Below are 15,470 nucleotides of genomic sequence, written 5' to 3'. Positions count from 1 at the left end.
TTGGTGATGAGAAGCTCTCAAGGTCACAGTGCAAAATGAGCATCAACATTCGGACCACATTTACAGCACAGGATTGTGTAACCTCTGTATACACACAGCACTTCAAATATGTGATAGGTTGTAAACCACCATTAGGCGTTGGTGGAAAGAATCATTCAGACCTTCAGCTCTCTCTCTCTCTCTCTCTCTCTCTCTCTCTCTCTCTCTCTCTCCCTCTCCCTCTCCCTCTCCCTCTCCCTCTCCCTCTCCCTCTCCCTCTCCCTCTCTCTCCTTTCTCCTTGAGTGCTTCTCTGGGCTTTATTTGCTACATCCGTACAGTAACAGCTAAGGCCACCTGCTCATGCTGGACCATCAGTAGAGATCTTCTAGCACTGCCAAAATCATGTGGGCACAACCAATATTTCCGTGTCCCCAATCTGTCCTGCTGTAAGGAGTGCATATGTGCTGGCTTTGATTGAGATGAAACACACACACACACACACACACACACACTTTTTTAAAAATCCAACCTCAGACTTAGCCCAGAGAAAGAGCTTCACTAGAAGAGATATTCAGTGGCAACCTATTGGTGCCAATGTGGGGAGATATTTGCATTTTTAAAAAATGTAAATAGCAGCTTCAGGGGAGGGATCTTCCTCAGGACCAAAGCGGGAAAAGAGTTGCATTCTCTTTCCAAGCTTGCTGTAATCCCAACAAAGATCACATGCCTCCAGCAGATACTGTTTGCATTTTTTAATATGCAATGTTGAATGCAAAGAGGCATGGGAGCAGACATCTGGCTGGCTTTTCCCCAGCTACTCTGGGCGGCTCCCAGCAGAACCCTAAAAACAGAATAAAACTTCAAACATTAAAAACTTCCCTAAACGGGGCTGCCTTCAGATGTCTTCTAAAAGTCAGATAGTTGTTTATTTCCTTGACATCTGATAGGAGGGCATTCCACAAGGTGGGTGCCACTACCAGAGCTGTGACTGGTGCAGCCTGGTAGCTGGCGGGACCCCTGGAACAGCAAGGACCCCCTTCTGACCAAAGACCCTGGGCTGTTGAGTGCTATTTTGCTTAGCCCATGCACACAAACAGGTGCACAGGTTACATGTCATCAGGCATGCGCACACAAGTTGCAGCCGGTTGATCTCAGACAGACAGATGTTGAGCCACCGCTGGGAGAGGGAAGGAATGAGCTGCAGCCAAGTTGCCATTACAGCTCAGCTCTGCAAGCAGGAACTACCCCACTGCTTGCCCAAACGTGGCTCAGTGTATGCAGTTTATGTGTGTGTGTTTCTGCTGGGGGGGGGGGCTAACTGCAGATCTCTTGCTCGGTGCCCATAAACCCCAGGCAAGCAGTGGTTGTTTTGAACCAGCCAACATATTTTGCTGGGCCAGAGAGGCAGGTGGTCCAAGCATGTAGCAATCCCTAAGAATAGATAAGGCTGCCATAAATACATTCTGTCTCCTTTTGCTTTGGCTCAGATGCAGAGCATTTCCTTTGCATGCAACAGGTCTCCAGTTCAGTCAGCAGCATCTTCCGGCAGGGCTGCAAATGTCCCAGATCTGAAGCCCCGTAGAGTTCCTGCCAGTCAGTGTAGATAGACAACACTGAGCTAGATAGACCAATGCAGGGCTCAGCAAACTTTTTCAGCAGGGGGTTGGTCCATTGTCCCTCACACCTTGTGGGGGGCCAGACTATATTTTTGGGGGAAAGAATGAACGAATTCCTATGCCCCACAAACAACCCAGAGGTTCATTTTAAATAAAAGGACACATTCTACTCATGTAAAAACATGCTGATTCCCGGACCGTCTGCGGGCCGGATTTAGAAGGCGATTGGGCCTTAGTTTGCCTACCCATGGACCAATGGGTGATTCAGTGCAAGGCAGCCTCCCACATTCCTAGATGGATAATGTTTGGGAATCAGAACTGGACAACTGGGGCTTTCTACAAATGACCAGTACTATTTTACTACAGTTCCCAGGAGTCTCTGGGGGAGTGTTTCCCAAACTTGGGTCTCCAGCTGTTTGGACTACAACTCCCATCAACCTAGATCAGTGGTCAGGGATGTTGGAAATTGTAGTCTAGAAAAACAGCTAGAGACACAAGTTTGGGAAACCTTGCTCCAGGGAAAGCCATGTGCTGACTTGTGTGTGTGTGTGTGTGTGTGTGTGTGTGTGTGTGTAGCCACTGTGCTGCACCCCTTCCCTGCCATCACTGTTCAGCAGAGATTCCTCTCCCCTTCACTTGGCTTGGCAAGTATCACAGTGTTTGTTGTACGGACCTTTGTCGGCAAGGTGATGTCTCTGCTTTTTAAGATGCTGTCTAGGTTTGTCATTGCTTTTCTCCCAAGAAGCAGGCATCTTCTAATTTCGTGACTGCTGTCACCATCTGCAGTGATCATGGAACCCAAGAAAGTGAAATCTCTCACTGCCTCCATTTCTTCCCCTTCTATTTGCCAGGAGGTGATGGGACCAGTGGCCATGATCTTAGTTTTTTTGATGTTGAGCTTCAGACCATATTTTGCGCTCTCCTCTTTCACCCTCATTAAAAGGTTCTTTAATTCCTCCTCACTTTCTGCCATCAAGGTAGTATCATCAGCATATCTGAGGTTGTTGATATTTTTTCCGGCAATCTTAATTCCGGTTGGGGATTCATCCAGTCCAGCCTTTCGCATGATGAATTCTGCATATAAGTTAAATAAGCAGGGAGACAATATACAGCCTTGTCGTACTCCTTTCCCAATTTTGAACCAATCAGTTGTTCCATATCCAGTTCTAACTGTAGCTTCTTGTCCCACATAGAGATTTCTCAGGAGACAAATGAGGTGATCCGGCACTCCCATTTCTTTAAGAACTTGCCATAGTTTGCTGTGGTCGACACAGTCAAATGCTTTTGCGTAGTCAATGAAGCAGAAGTAGATGTTTTTCTGGAACTCTCTAGCTTTCTCCATGATCCAGCGCATGTTTGCAATTTGGTCTCTGGTTCCTCTGCCCCTTCGAAATCCAGCTTGCACTTCTGGGAGTTCTCGGTCTACATACTGCTTAAGCCTGCCTTGTAGAATTTTAAGCATAACCTTGCTAGCGTGTGAAATGAGTGCAATTTTGCGGTAGTTAGAGCATTCTTTGGCACTGCCCAAGTGTAGACTCAGGCAAGGTGCCTTTGTAAACTTCACTCTTTCTCTCTTCCTTTTGAGATAAGCTGGGGCATCAGGGAGTTGGGTATGTTTAACCCAGAGAAGACAAGACTGAGAGGTGCTATGATAGCCATCTTCAAATACCTGAAGGGTATCGTGTATCGTTCAGCTATGGAACTCACTCGCTCAGTGATGGCCAGGGATCCATTAGCTGTGATTCCTGTATCACAGTGGGTTGGACTTATTGATCATTGGGGATCCCGTCCAACTCTACAACTTTTTTATTCTAATTCATGTGACCTACTTGGTGAGGCAATTGTTTGAAAAGTGGAATAAAACATACGTTCATACAAAGAAAGAAAGAAAGAAAGAAAGAAAGAAAGAAAGAAAGAAAGAAAGAGTCAGTGCTTTATTTGTGGGATGACACAGGGGTACACATACCCCTAGACATTTTGTGAAACTTTGTACTTCTGTCCATTTCCTGTATTTATTTTTCCTTATTCGAACTATAAAATGGTGATTTTCTTGAGTTAAAATGAGAGTACCCCTAAACATTTTTTAATAGAAAAAAGCAATGGAAACAGTTAAGTGGGAATATTTGTTATGATTATTTTATTTATTAAATTTATATATCGCCCCTTCATCAAAAGATCTCAGGGCAGTTCACAGAATAAAATACAAGATAAAACACAAGTAAATAATTAAACCGAAGCAACAAAACGGCACAATTTATGTCTCGTGTGTGTATACATCACCATGTGAAATGACGTTATGCGCATGTAAGCTGTATTCAAGCATATTGCGAAGCCAGTCCCCAGCTTCTTAGGATTTGTATGTGTAGCAGACTACACAGGTAGGACAACCAGGCGCTACATGCAACTATTATTTGCATTTATCCATCACTTACACACCATAAAATAACTGGCTTACAATCGCTAGTACTCACAGGTAATAAAGTGGTAAGATGGGGAAATCGTGGCAAGTTATGGCTACAGCCATCATCCATGAAGCCCAAGTCTTTCACCTACTGTACTTGGATCCTGCACAACCGTTTCCCTGGAGGGATTTGGAGAACCTGCGCGAACGCAGGACAAATAAAAGCAGGAGCGCGTGGTGAGAACCAGCAGCAAAGCCAATGACATCTACCGGTAGGTAGTCGTGCAAAGGCAAGGTTCAAACCGAGGGCACGGGAATGGTGGCCGTCCTACGCCCCCCGCTTTCCCTGCCCCGAGGCGCCCCCCTCCCCGCCCGTCTTCCCCTCTCCCAAACAACCCCAGCTTCGACTTTCACTTTCGGGCTCCTCCCGGACCCGGACCCCTCCTGCATCTCCGCCCCCTGCTCTCCTCGCGTCCCGTCCCGTCCCGTCCCATCATCTCCTCTCCGCTCTGCAGACTCCGCCGGGATCCAGGAGCAGCGCGCATCTGACAGGCTCCCCTCGCGCCGGTGACGCCTCAGCCGCGAGCAGCACGTCGGAAGGCGACGGCTTTCCATCGCAACCCGGGGCCACGAGTCGAATCTGGAGTCGGAGAGGGCGGAGATCGGACGCAACGCAAACCAGCGGCAAAGTGAGACCTGCCCTCCTGCGCCCTTTCCCCTTCCTCCAAAACCGACCCGTCGAGGCGAAAAACCCTGCACCTTTTCTTTCACTGCAGCGCCGTCCCTCGAGTTTCCACATCCTCACCACCCTGTCCCAGGACACCTTCTGCTTCCTCCTCCCGTTCTTAGCTCCCTTCTGTGCCCATTGCCCACGCCGGCTCTTGATTCCCAGAACTCCCTTCTCTGAGCCAAGGCTGCAAAGCTCTCGTGCCTCTGCTGCCCACCAATGCTGCCTCCTTTCTTAAGCCTTCCCTTGGGAACTCATAGCTCCCTCCTGCATAGACATCTCCTCTGCCTCCCCTGCTCCTTTCCCTGATTTAGTCCTGGCAGGGTCCCCTTCTGTAGTTCCTCTCCCTGGTTCCTCCTCCTCGACCCTCAGCTGCAGCTTTGTCATGGACCTCATGGAAGGAGAAATAGACAGCCTGGCCAACACCACAGTTGGCACCACCCCACTCAACATTGAGCTCCTGTGCCCCGTGAACACGGATTTCACCCAGTGGTTCCTGCCGACAATTTACCTGGTGGTATCTCTGTTGGGGGTTGTGGGCAACGGGCTGGGCTTGTGGAACCTGTGCGCCAGCTCTCGGAAGGGTAGCTGGAGCGCCCTCAGCGTCCTGGTGTGCAACTTAGGGGTGGCGGACTTGCTGTATGTGGTCACACTCCCTTTCCTGGTCTCCTACTACCTTCTGGGTCGCGTGTGGCTCTTTGGCCAAGGCTGGTGCCGGGTGACGCGTCTGCTGTTCCACCTGAACCTTTACGCCAGCATCGGCTTCCTGACCTGCATCAGTGTGCATCGCTACCTGGGCATCGTGTACCCGCTGAGGATGCTGGGCAGGTGCCAGACCCTTGGGCCTACCGTCTCACTCAGCGTCGTGGTCTGGGCCTGGGTCCTCATCCAGCTGTCTCCCGACTTCATCTTCAGCAAGACGGACCGTGCGGGCGTCAGGTGCCACGACACGACGGAGCACGAGAACTTGGGGACCTACCTGCCGTACATACTGGCCATCACGGTGACTGGCTTCGTCATCCCTTTCCTCATCATCACGGGATGCTACTGCCACGTGGTCCTGGTCCTGCAGAGGAACCGGAACGTGGACCCCATCCTCAAGCGCAGGAGCATCAAACTGGTGGTGCTGGTGACGGTGCTGTTCTCCGTCTGCTTCCTCCCCTACCACATCTTCAGGAACCTCAACTTGCTGTCGCGGAGATGGCAGCTCCAGGGGTCCTGCACTCAGACCTTGAGGAACATCTACATCTCATATCAAGTGACACGAGGCTTGGCCAGCCTCAACAGTGCTGTGAATCCCCTCTTGTACCTGATGGCTAGCGAGGACCTGGTGACCCGGTCGAGGGCTTTTGGCCAAAGGATGAGACTGGCACTGGGGTATCTTTGGCAAAGTCAAAACCAGCAGCGCTTGAACCAAAATAAGCAAAGCATTATGCTCAATGAAGAATGTGAGGAGGTGTCTAATTATCTCTGAACAGACTTTTTTAAAAAAGTAGAAAAGCATACCCTAAACGCTTATGAGGGCTTCTTTGCTAGTTTTTAAAAGAACTGAAAGTGATAAGTCACGGAGGCACCATTGCATGTGATTTAAGCACATATTACATTTATGCCCTTGTTTTCTCTACTGAAACAGATCTAGAAAACCTTGCAAGTGCTTCTTGGAAAGGCTATGTTCAGAGGCAATAGTGGGATGAATGTGGTGTTTGTCCTTTACTGGAAAGGAAGGGTTTATCAGAAACTGTCCGATGCACAGCCAAGATTTATAGCACTGCACCTTGAGCATTCTGCACCTGTACAGTTATTCATTTACTCAGTTTGATAGTCTTGCACCTGTTTACTCAGTATATGTCTATTTGCCACGACACGACTGGAGGCCTGTGCATTTGAAGACAATAGGATTTGTCTGATTTAACACAAGCCTGATTTAACACAAAGGATCGCAAACCTTATGTGCGGTATATCCATATGTGTGGTACCACTTGGTGGGGAGCATAAGCAGGAAATATATCCAGATGCCTGTATTAGATGCACTTTTCAATTATCCGTGAAAATTTCCATTTCTCTTTACTGGAGAAAGCATGCCAATGCTATTGCAGTCACTGTAGATTCAGGATTTTCAATAGTTCATTGACACTTTTCCCCTCCCATTTTTTTTAAATCACAAACGATTAATACAAACATTTGGGAAGAAATGGGCTATGCAAAATGTTTGAGGGCTAGAAACTTGTGGTTTTGTTTCTGGATGGACTGTGTTACAGTGTTTACATTGAATCAGACAACTTTCTCTAAGTACCGTAAATCCTGAAGTGACTATACCAGTTAGTCTGCAACCTTATGCACACTTACCTAGGAAGTTCGACTGAGCTCAGTAGGACTCAGTAAGACACGTATGGCTTACAATATCACTGTTTAATGTGTGCAAATGACCTTATGGCACATGATGATTACAAATATAGCTGTACTGGAGTTATTTACTCATTTATACCAATTCCTTTGGTGTCTATTTCAAGATTTTGAAATGAGGAATTAAATATTTTTTTGAAATGGTTCTGAGCACATTGAAGAGGTTGCATTTGCTTGATTTTAAGGTAGCTTGTGGTTGTTTGAAAGATTGGCTGTCGGTCCATGTAGAAAGGATTGAACCAGGAGCCTCTCCAACAAAAGTCAATGAGCTAAGTCACCGCATCTAATGTGACATGAGTCTCAGCAAACCTCATATTATCCAAACACAGAGATGGAGAATCTGTGATCCTACAAAAGTTGTTGGACTCCAAGACCCATCAGCCTCAGCCAGCATGCCCAGTGGTCAGGGATGATGGAAGTTGTACTTCAAGAACATCTGTACTTCCCCATCCCCTGGTCCTCAACAAATCACCCCCGATCAGAACATCATATGCTGTATTTGCCAATTAGATAAAGGGTGTAAAATAATGTGTGCATTATGCAGTGAAGTTAACAGTTGAATCCAAGGGTCTGGTAGATTTTGCTTTATCGCAAATATTTACCTCTTGGAAAATGCCAACTTGTCTTGTATCTTCCAGAATCAGTTTAAGAAAATAACAACACACAACTTCATCCACGTTTGCCGGACTCCCACATTTGTATCCTGTCTTTTGAGGAGTGTGCATGGTGGTGGGCATAGAGGCAAAGGATGTTGACCTATACTGAATCAGACCATGGGTTTATCTAGTTCAGTATTGGCTACATTGACTGGCAGCCGCTCCCTGGGATCTCGCAGAGGGTCTCTTGCAGTCCTACCTGGAGATGCCAGGGATTGTACCTGAGACCTATGTGCAAAGGCATGACCCTTCACTGAGCTATGGTCTACAGAGACACAGGCCTTCACTGAACTACGGTTTACCACAGAGCTACAGCATACTTGGAGCTATCCTGTGAGGAAGGTTGGAGGAGGGAGAGATGGAAAGAGAGAAAAGGGCCCAAGGCCAATCAGTGAGTGCAATCTTCCTGCGAGCAATAATTTCAAAATGGATAAAGTAATAATTTGTGTTGATGTTGCTAGAAGAAGGTATAAGTCATTGAATTGCATCCAAATCTTCACTGGGCAGAATGGAAAGGTCACCTTGTTTCTCAGCTATTTTGGGAGAGCAAGATAGTAGAACAATGCAGATGGCTGTAGTCACTTTAGGCAGCCAGGGGTCTAATCACAAAACAGTTAGCAGTTCATACACACTAATCCGCAGGAGATCACACATTGGTGTAGCCTACTTAGTAATTTTATCCAACCCGTTTTATTTGCTATGCAACAAATTTAAGCATTTTGTTTCCGGATATGAAATCTGAAAGCATTGTACAGGTTTCTGGTTTACAACAGCCAAGCATCAGATCAGAATGGTTATCTCAGGAGGAGTACCTTGCAATCATATTTTTTCTCTATACAATTCCATATGACATTTTAGATGCTTTTAGGTTCCATGGAAATAAACATTATCAGAGCAAAATACATATGATATTGCACATCCAATCCACGATAATCTTTGTACATTCCTTGTTGGTTTGTAAAAATGGAATAAGGAGGTTTTTATTGTCTTAGGAGGACTGGAATAGCTCAGTTGGTAGAGCATGAGACTCTTAATCTTAAAGTTTGTGGGTTTGAGCCCCACATTGGATGAAAGCTTCCTGCATTGCAGGGGTTCCTTCCAACGTGTGGATCCTTCCAACTCTATGTTTCTATGACTGAGATTGGATCTCTTGTCAGACTGTAAAGTCTCTATCCTGTTATACAGGAGCTGAGGTCAAAATCAACAGTGTAAATTGCTTCAGTAAAAAGCAGCAGAGCACTGATAAATCTGAACTTAAACTACACCTTACATGGGAGGTCTGTGGTTGGGTTTTTCATTCATTCATTCATTCATTCATTCATTCATTTAATGTACCGCCCTTAATCCAAGGATCACAGGGCAGTTTACAGCATACTAGGTCCTAATATACTGGGCTGGATCAAAGATTGAGGATGCAATTCTTTGGAGGAAGGGCCATAGCTCAGTGGCAGAGCATCTGCTTTGCATGCAGAAGGTCCCAGATTCAATCCCCAGCATCTCCAGGTAGACATGGGAGAGACTCCTTGTCTGAAACTCTGGAAAGCCACTGCGGGTCAGTGTAGGCAGTATTGAGCTTGATGGACGTATGGTGTGAGCTGATGTGCTACCACTGAGCTGTGGTCTTTCCTTCTCTGTTCATCAATTTCAACAAACCTACCGGTAAATTGAACCAACTTAATCAAGATCCAGCCCTTTGCATTTTTGTATGAAATGCAGAGTTGATGGTAGTCAGACCTTTCCCCACCATGCCATTTTGTTGGCCAAAACCCACCCTCTCCCACTGCTATTTTGACCTGCAAAAGGCAGCAGTGGCCAGGATACAAATCCAGAGATCTCCTGCAAAAGGTATCACTTGGTTCTTATGTTAATTGGAGTTCGACTGTTTTTCTTTCAAGTGGAAATGCACAGGACAGAAAAACACACATAATCTGATCTGATAAATCAGTGGTGGTGCCAGTTTAGCAAAGGAGTAGATAAATTAAATCCAGCCCCACAGCTATCCCTTTCACTCAGTTGATCAAAATACTATCTCCAGGTTGTTGTTTTTTAGCAGCTAGATCAGAACCACACATGTAGCTAGTTGCTGTGAAACTGGACATAGACTTTACATAGGTGCCTTTTTTGGTATAATATGATGTTTGGGAATTCACAGTCCTTGTCCAACTAATGTCACTTGTGACAAACACAAGAATTTCAGGGAAAACTTACTGATTGGATAATTACTGCAGGGTGACATATGATGATGGCTTCAGGGTGGGGTGGGGAACAATACACTTTGGATAGGTTTTAAAGGGTTTTTGCTGCTGCTGTTGTTGACATGCCATTGCATTTTTGCTGAGAGCTAGTGTTTAATTCAAAAATAAAATTATCTGCAACTGTAGAAGTGGCTTGGGCATTTCTAGCTGAGTGCAGCCAGTTGAGCACGGTCACTGCTTGTAAGATTTAAAGAGGAACTTGCTTCGGCTAATGAAAATATGGGCATGAAAACAGAATTCCACACATATAACCTTATTCAGATGAGGAACCACAGGAGTAAACAGAAGCTACCACAGCTGTATATGAGTTGTCTTTGGGTCCTTCCAGATGGCCTTTTAAAAAATTGAGCCTCAATGATGATTTGTGCTCATGACGGTAATGGGGCAGTTATATGCGATCCCACTTTTAATACTGTTTGTGCCTGCAAACTTTCTGGGCAGACCTATTGCTTTGTTCCAAAGAGTGCATCCCCCATAGCATCCTGCTGAAACCCTGTAGCTTTTGATGCCACAAAAGCAGTGGCATCTTAGCGGCGGGCGGGGGGTGGCAGAGCGCCCCGAGTGCCTTGCCTGTCGGGGGGTGACAAGAAGGAGCCTCCGTTTGCGGCCATGAGCAGAGGATCCTGGCACCGGCGGCAAACCGCTATGTACAGCGCATGTGAAGTGTTGCTATGTACAGGGCATGCACCGTACGTAGCGATGCCGCACATGCGCTGTACATAGCGGTTTGCCGGCAGTGCCACTCAAGTGCCGTATGGGCGGTGGTGGGATCCCTCCATCGCCGCTACAGCCGCGAATGGAGGACCCTCTGTTCACACTGCAGCCACGAGCAGAGGATCCCAGTACCGTCGGTACGGCACTGGAGTGGCAACAGCGGCAAACCGCTATGTACAGTGCATGTGCGGTGTCTCTACATACGGCGCATGTGTAGTACATAGCAATGCCGCACATGCGCCCTACATAGCGATGCCCCGCCCCGGGTGTTATGACGCCTTTCTGCGCTCCTGCACAAATGTCCTGGGTTTTGGTTGGGTTGTTGGTTTGTTTTTTGGCCTTCTTATGCTTGCAAGAGTGCCCCTCTCAATGGCAATATAATGTGGTAGCATTGGGGAAGCACTGCAAAGCAACGATTAAAGTGTATGATTCTGTATGATCCAGAATCAATCCACCGCTAATAATAATACTTGCTCCACCCCTGGTTGTCCTGTCCCCACTTCGCAATAGTAGCTGCCATTGGGGTCAGATAAATGCACAGTGTGGCGTTGTCACTACAAGAGGGGAAGAAGCAGCAGCAGTTGGGTGTTTCATGTAAACGGGGAGACCCTATCTCAGGATGAATTGCAAGATGGGACTTGTAGTTCCAAAAAAGGCTGGAGGGCACCTCATTGGCTAAGCCCACCATATCTATGTGTTGAAGTTTCCCAGGTTTAACTGGCATGCACAGTTAAACACATCAGGGAACAGGTGGTGTAAAAGACCCTGCCTGTGACTCTGCAAGAGAACTGCTAGTCAAAAGTGCTAGGCTAGATAGACAAATAGTCTTAACTTGGTATAAGGCAACTTGCTGTGCAATGTCTACTTCCACTCTTAGTAAACTTGACATCATACAGAAAGTCACCCCTTATTAGTGAGTTTTAGTAGATGAATGGGTGGTACCAGAATCTCATAGCCCCCATCATTTCACTGATGAGAATAGGGACATCCTGAATAATAATAATAATAATAATAATAATAATAATAATAATAATAATAAATACCCCACACATCTAACTGGGTTGCCCCAGCCACTCTGGGCAGCTTCCAACATATTATATATATAATAAACCATTAACCAAACAAAACAAAAAAAAACTTCCCTATACAGGGCTGCCTTCAGATGTCTTCTAAGGGTTGTATAGTTACTTATCTCTTTGGCTCGGGGGTTGCATAACTCCATACTTGCCAGTATTTCTCCAGTGAAAATAGTGATGTCCTAAGGAAAAGCGGGACATTCCAGGATCAAATCAGAAAATGGAACAGCTTCTGTAAATCTGGGACTGTCCTTGGAAGGTAGGGACACTTGGAGGGTCTGGAATCTTCCAGATAAGTAGTATCAAAAACCGAAAGCTATTTCTGATTATATATTTGTTAATCTCTGCTTCATTTGCTTAATCACTTGCCTCATTATCATTTCCAGTCAGGGCTTGCCTTCTAGGAAGAGAAGGCTAAAACCTATTGCCACAAAATGTCTGCAAAGGGTTTTCCAGCACACACTGAAGCCAATGATTAACTTCAGTGTGGATCACCTCAAAGAACCCCCATTTGTTGCACAAGAAGGCAAATCTCACAACACCCGGAGCTTAGTTTGTGTCTATCCATTTCAGACAACCCACAAGAGAGTCCTGAAGTTTCAAAGATGGTTTATTTCACCAACTGAGTTTGAAGAGCTGAAGAGCTTTCCATGATAAAAGCTAGCTGGACTGGAAGAAGATTTATCGCACCAAAGCTTGGATTGTATGCACTGCCGACCCTCTTTTGACGTATACAAAGGAAACCAGGCTCCTCTGTTCGTACTAGATAATGATAGCAACCAAATAAACATTTACAGCTTTTGGTGACGGGTTGTTTTGAGCTGTTTAAAATTTGCACAAATGCAAGCCAGCTGGCCTAGAGTCACACAGAAGAGTTGCAGAGCTAATTCTCAGCTTGCAAGTACAAGGAAGAGACAGGTCTATACCCAGCTACCTGTCCAACCCAACAACTGGCTGGTGGCTGGTGGAAATTGTAGTCCAAAACATCTAAAGGTGTGGGAATGCAGGTTTAAATGACCAAACATGGAGCAGCAGCCTCAGCATCAAGTACTTTGATGAATGGTTGAAAGAACTGGCAATGTTCAGTCTGTAGAGAAGATTAAGGAGTGGGTCATGAGAGCAGTCTTCAAGTATTTGAAGGGCTGCCATGCAGGAAAAGGATGGTGCAGACTTGTTTTCTCTTAAGATCATAAGAAGAGCATGCTGGATCAGGCCAATGGCCCATCTAGTCCAGCATCCTGTTCTCATAGTGGCCAAACACAGGGACACTCTTTCCTCCTGTGATTCCCAGCAACTGATTTTCAGAAGTTGAGATTCCAGCATTGCAGGGAGTTGGACTAGACGATCTTTTGGATCCCTTCCAACTCTATTATATAAGCACCCTTAGGAAGTTCCCTTAAACTTGTTTTCAAACATCCCACTTCTTTCTTGTAAGAGGAGATAGCATACAGTGGGCACTCACATATCCTTTCAAGGAAAGCTGGAAAGATGTCCTCTGCAGTGAAGCACTTGGGGATGCGTTCAGCTTCAGACAGCTGGACTTTTGGAGACCAGGCACTCTGTGTCAATTTCTGTGTCTCCTTCAGCCTAATTTGACTTAATTAGAAACACTTGACGTACTTTGGACATTGTTGCAAGAGATCAGCTGGAACTGTAACATACTCCTTTTTTTCTCGTGCCTCAAAAAGAATGTTTAGTTTTGTCTCTGAGTCAGCTGGGGCATTTGGGGCCAAGTATATAGCACCCAAGATTAAACAAAAGTACACATTTTAGGGGGGAATAATATGGAGGGCACGGGTGGGTGCATATGATGGTTTGTGGGGTCTGGATACAAGGCACTCATGCATGTTTAAATTCACGTCCTAGGTGGCCTTGGGCAAATCATTAAATTGATTTATAGTCTACAGATTAAATCTAGATTTGTGTTGCAGGCAGCCAAAGGTCATAGCAAGAGTGTAAACAAACATATGGCATAGCACATGTGAAATCCTATTTGCACTATTTTATGTCTTTATGGTAAAAAAGTCATATACAATATAATGCAATTACTTTTGGGCCACAGGGTTCTGTATAATTATAGCTATGCCTCTGAGGGAAGGAATAGTCTGATTTGCAGTCAGCTATTATTGCATGTAGACCAGCATGGGAAACATCTGTCAGACAATTTGTCCATCTAGCCCAGCTGTCTTCAACCTGGTGCCCTCGCCAGATGTTAGAACCACAGAAATGTTGAGTTGGCAGAGAGCATGAGAGTCATCTAGTTTGCCTGCTGCAATGCAGGAATCTTTTGCCCAAGGTGGGTCTCAAACCGATGACCCTGAGATTAAGTGTCTCAGGCCCTACTAGCCGAGCTATGCTGTTGATGGACTACAACTCCCATCAGCCCCCCTCGGCAAAGCCAATGGTCAAGGACGATGGGAGTTGCAGTCCAACAACATTGGACCATACCCAGGGCTGGATTTAGAATTACTGAGGCCCTAAGCTACTGAAGGTAATGGGGCCCTTTATATATCCAGCTATCCTTTGTCAACAACAAATTGTTGCTGTTTTCGTGTTGAATATATGCTATATGGTTATTTATGGACCTAATAGGTATGCTATATGGTTATTTATGGACCTAATAGGTATCTTGAGAGTCCCATGGACTGCAAAAAAATCAAACTTATCCATCCTTAAAGAAATCAGCCCTGAGTGCTCACTGGAAGGGCAGATCCTGAAGTTGAGACTCCAATACTTTGGCCACCTCATGAGAAGAGAAGACTCCCTAGAAAAGACCCTGATGTTGGGAAAGATGAAGTGCACAAGGAGAAGGGGACGACAGAGGATGAGATGGTTGGACAGTGTTCTTGAAGCGACTGGCATGAGTTTGGCCAAACTGCGGGAGGCAGTGGAGGATAGGGGTGTCTGGCGTGCTCTGGTCCATGGGGTCACGAAGAGTCGGACACGACTGAACGACTGAACAACAACAACAAATAGGTATCTAAAGCCATTTGCACATGCAGAATGTAGGCACCCTATATATAGAAATGAGCAAACCAGTTATATTTTAGGGAGTGGGCTAGTATGGGGGGCCCATTACATACATCATAGGAGCCTACACATCACAAACCACTGTTGCTGTATGTAGGTTTTATTTTATTTGTTTTTTATCTTATGTTTTGGTAATGTACATCCAGTTTTTTTTCTTCCTTTAATTTTTTTTTTGGGGGGGGGGCCTTGTTTAGTTTATATGTAAATCCAGCACTGGATACCCTTGCTGTATTTGTATACTGGAAGGAGCATACAAACAGCTGCCTGTTTAGCTGCACAACCTTATGCATGTTTGTGTTCAATGGTACTTACCCCTTGATAAGTTTCTTTTAAGACTGCAGAGTTAGCAATATTCTTTGTTTAATCTAACTGTATCTGGGGTATGGCTCTCTAGAAGGAGATTGGCCCAAAGCACTCTCTTAAAAAAAAACCCCCTAAACTGTCTATAAAAAACAAAACCAGTCCCAAATCGAAACAACAACATCCAGTAGCCAGGTTGAAGAGTGCAGGTAGCATTTGTTTGACTTGGGCAGGCATTTTGCTTTGATCCAGAACTGTGCAAGGAAGCCTCCTTCATTATTAACTCCCAACTGTTGTGATTTTTCTTCCTCC

At 45.7% G+C, this 15,470-nt stretch overlaps 1 protein-coding gene across 1 annotated transcript; it reads left to right on the top strand.

Moving 5' to 3' along the window:
- The first annotated feature begins 4,783 nt into the window (after positions 1-4,783).
- LOC117048951 (P2Y purinoceptor 1-like) lies at positions 4,784-7,287 on the top strand. Its single transcript, XM_033153442.1, has one exon. The coding sequence runs from the start codon at positions 5,110-5,112 to the stop codon at positions 6,196-6,198; it is 1,089 nt and encodes a 362-aa protein (XP_033009333.1). The 5' UTR covers positions 4,784-5,109; the 3' UTR covers positions 6,199-7,287.
- Positions 7,288-15,470: the final 8,183 nt, after the last annotated feature.

This window comes from Lacerta agilis, chromosome 6, assembly GCF_009819535.1.
Source record: "Lacerta agilis isolate rLacAgi1 chromosome 6, rLacAgi1.pri, whole genome shotgun sequence".
In the NCBI taxonomy this organism is placed as follows: Eukaryota; Metazoa; Chordata; class Lepidosauria; order Squamata; family Lacertidae; genus Lacerta; species Lacerta agilis.
Note: the sequence above shows the minus strand (reverse complement) of the source record. Positions and strands in the feature narration are given on the sequence as shown.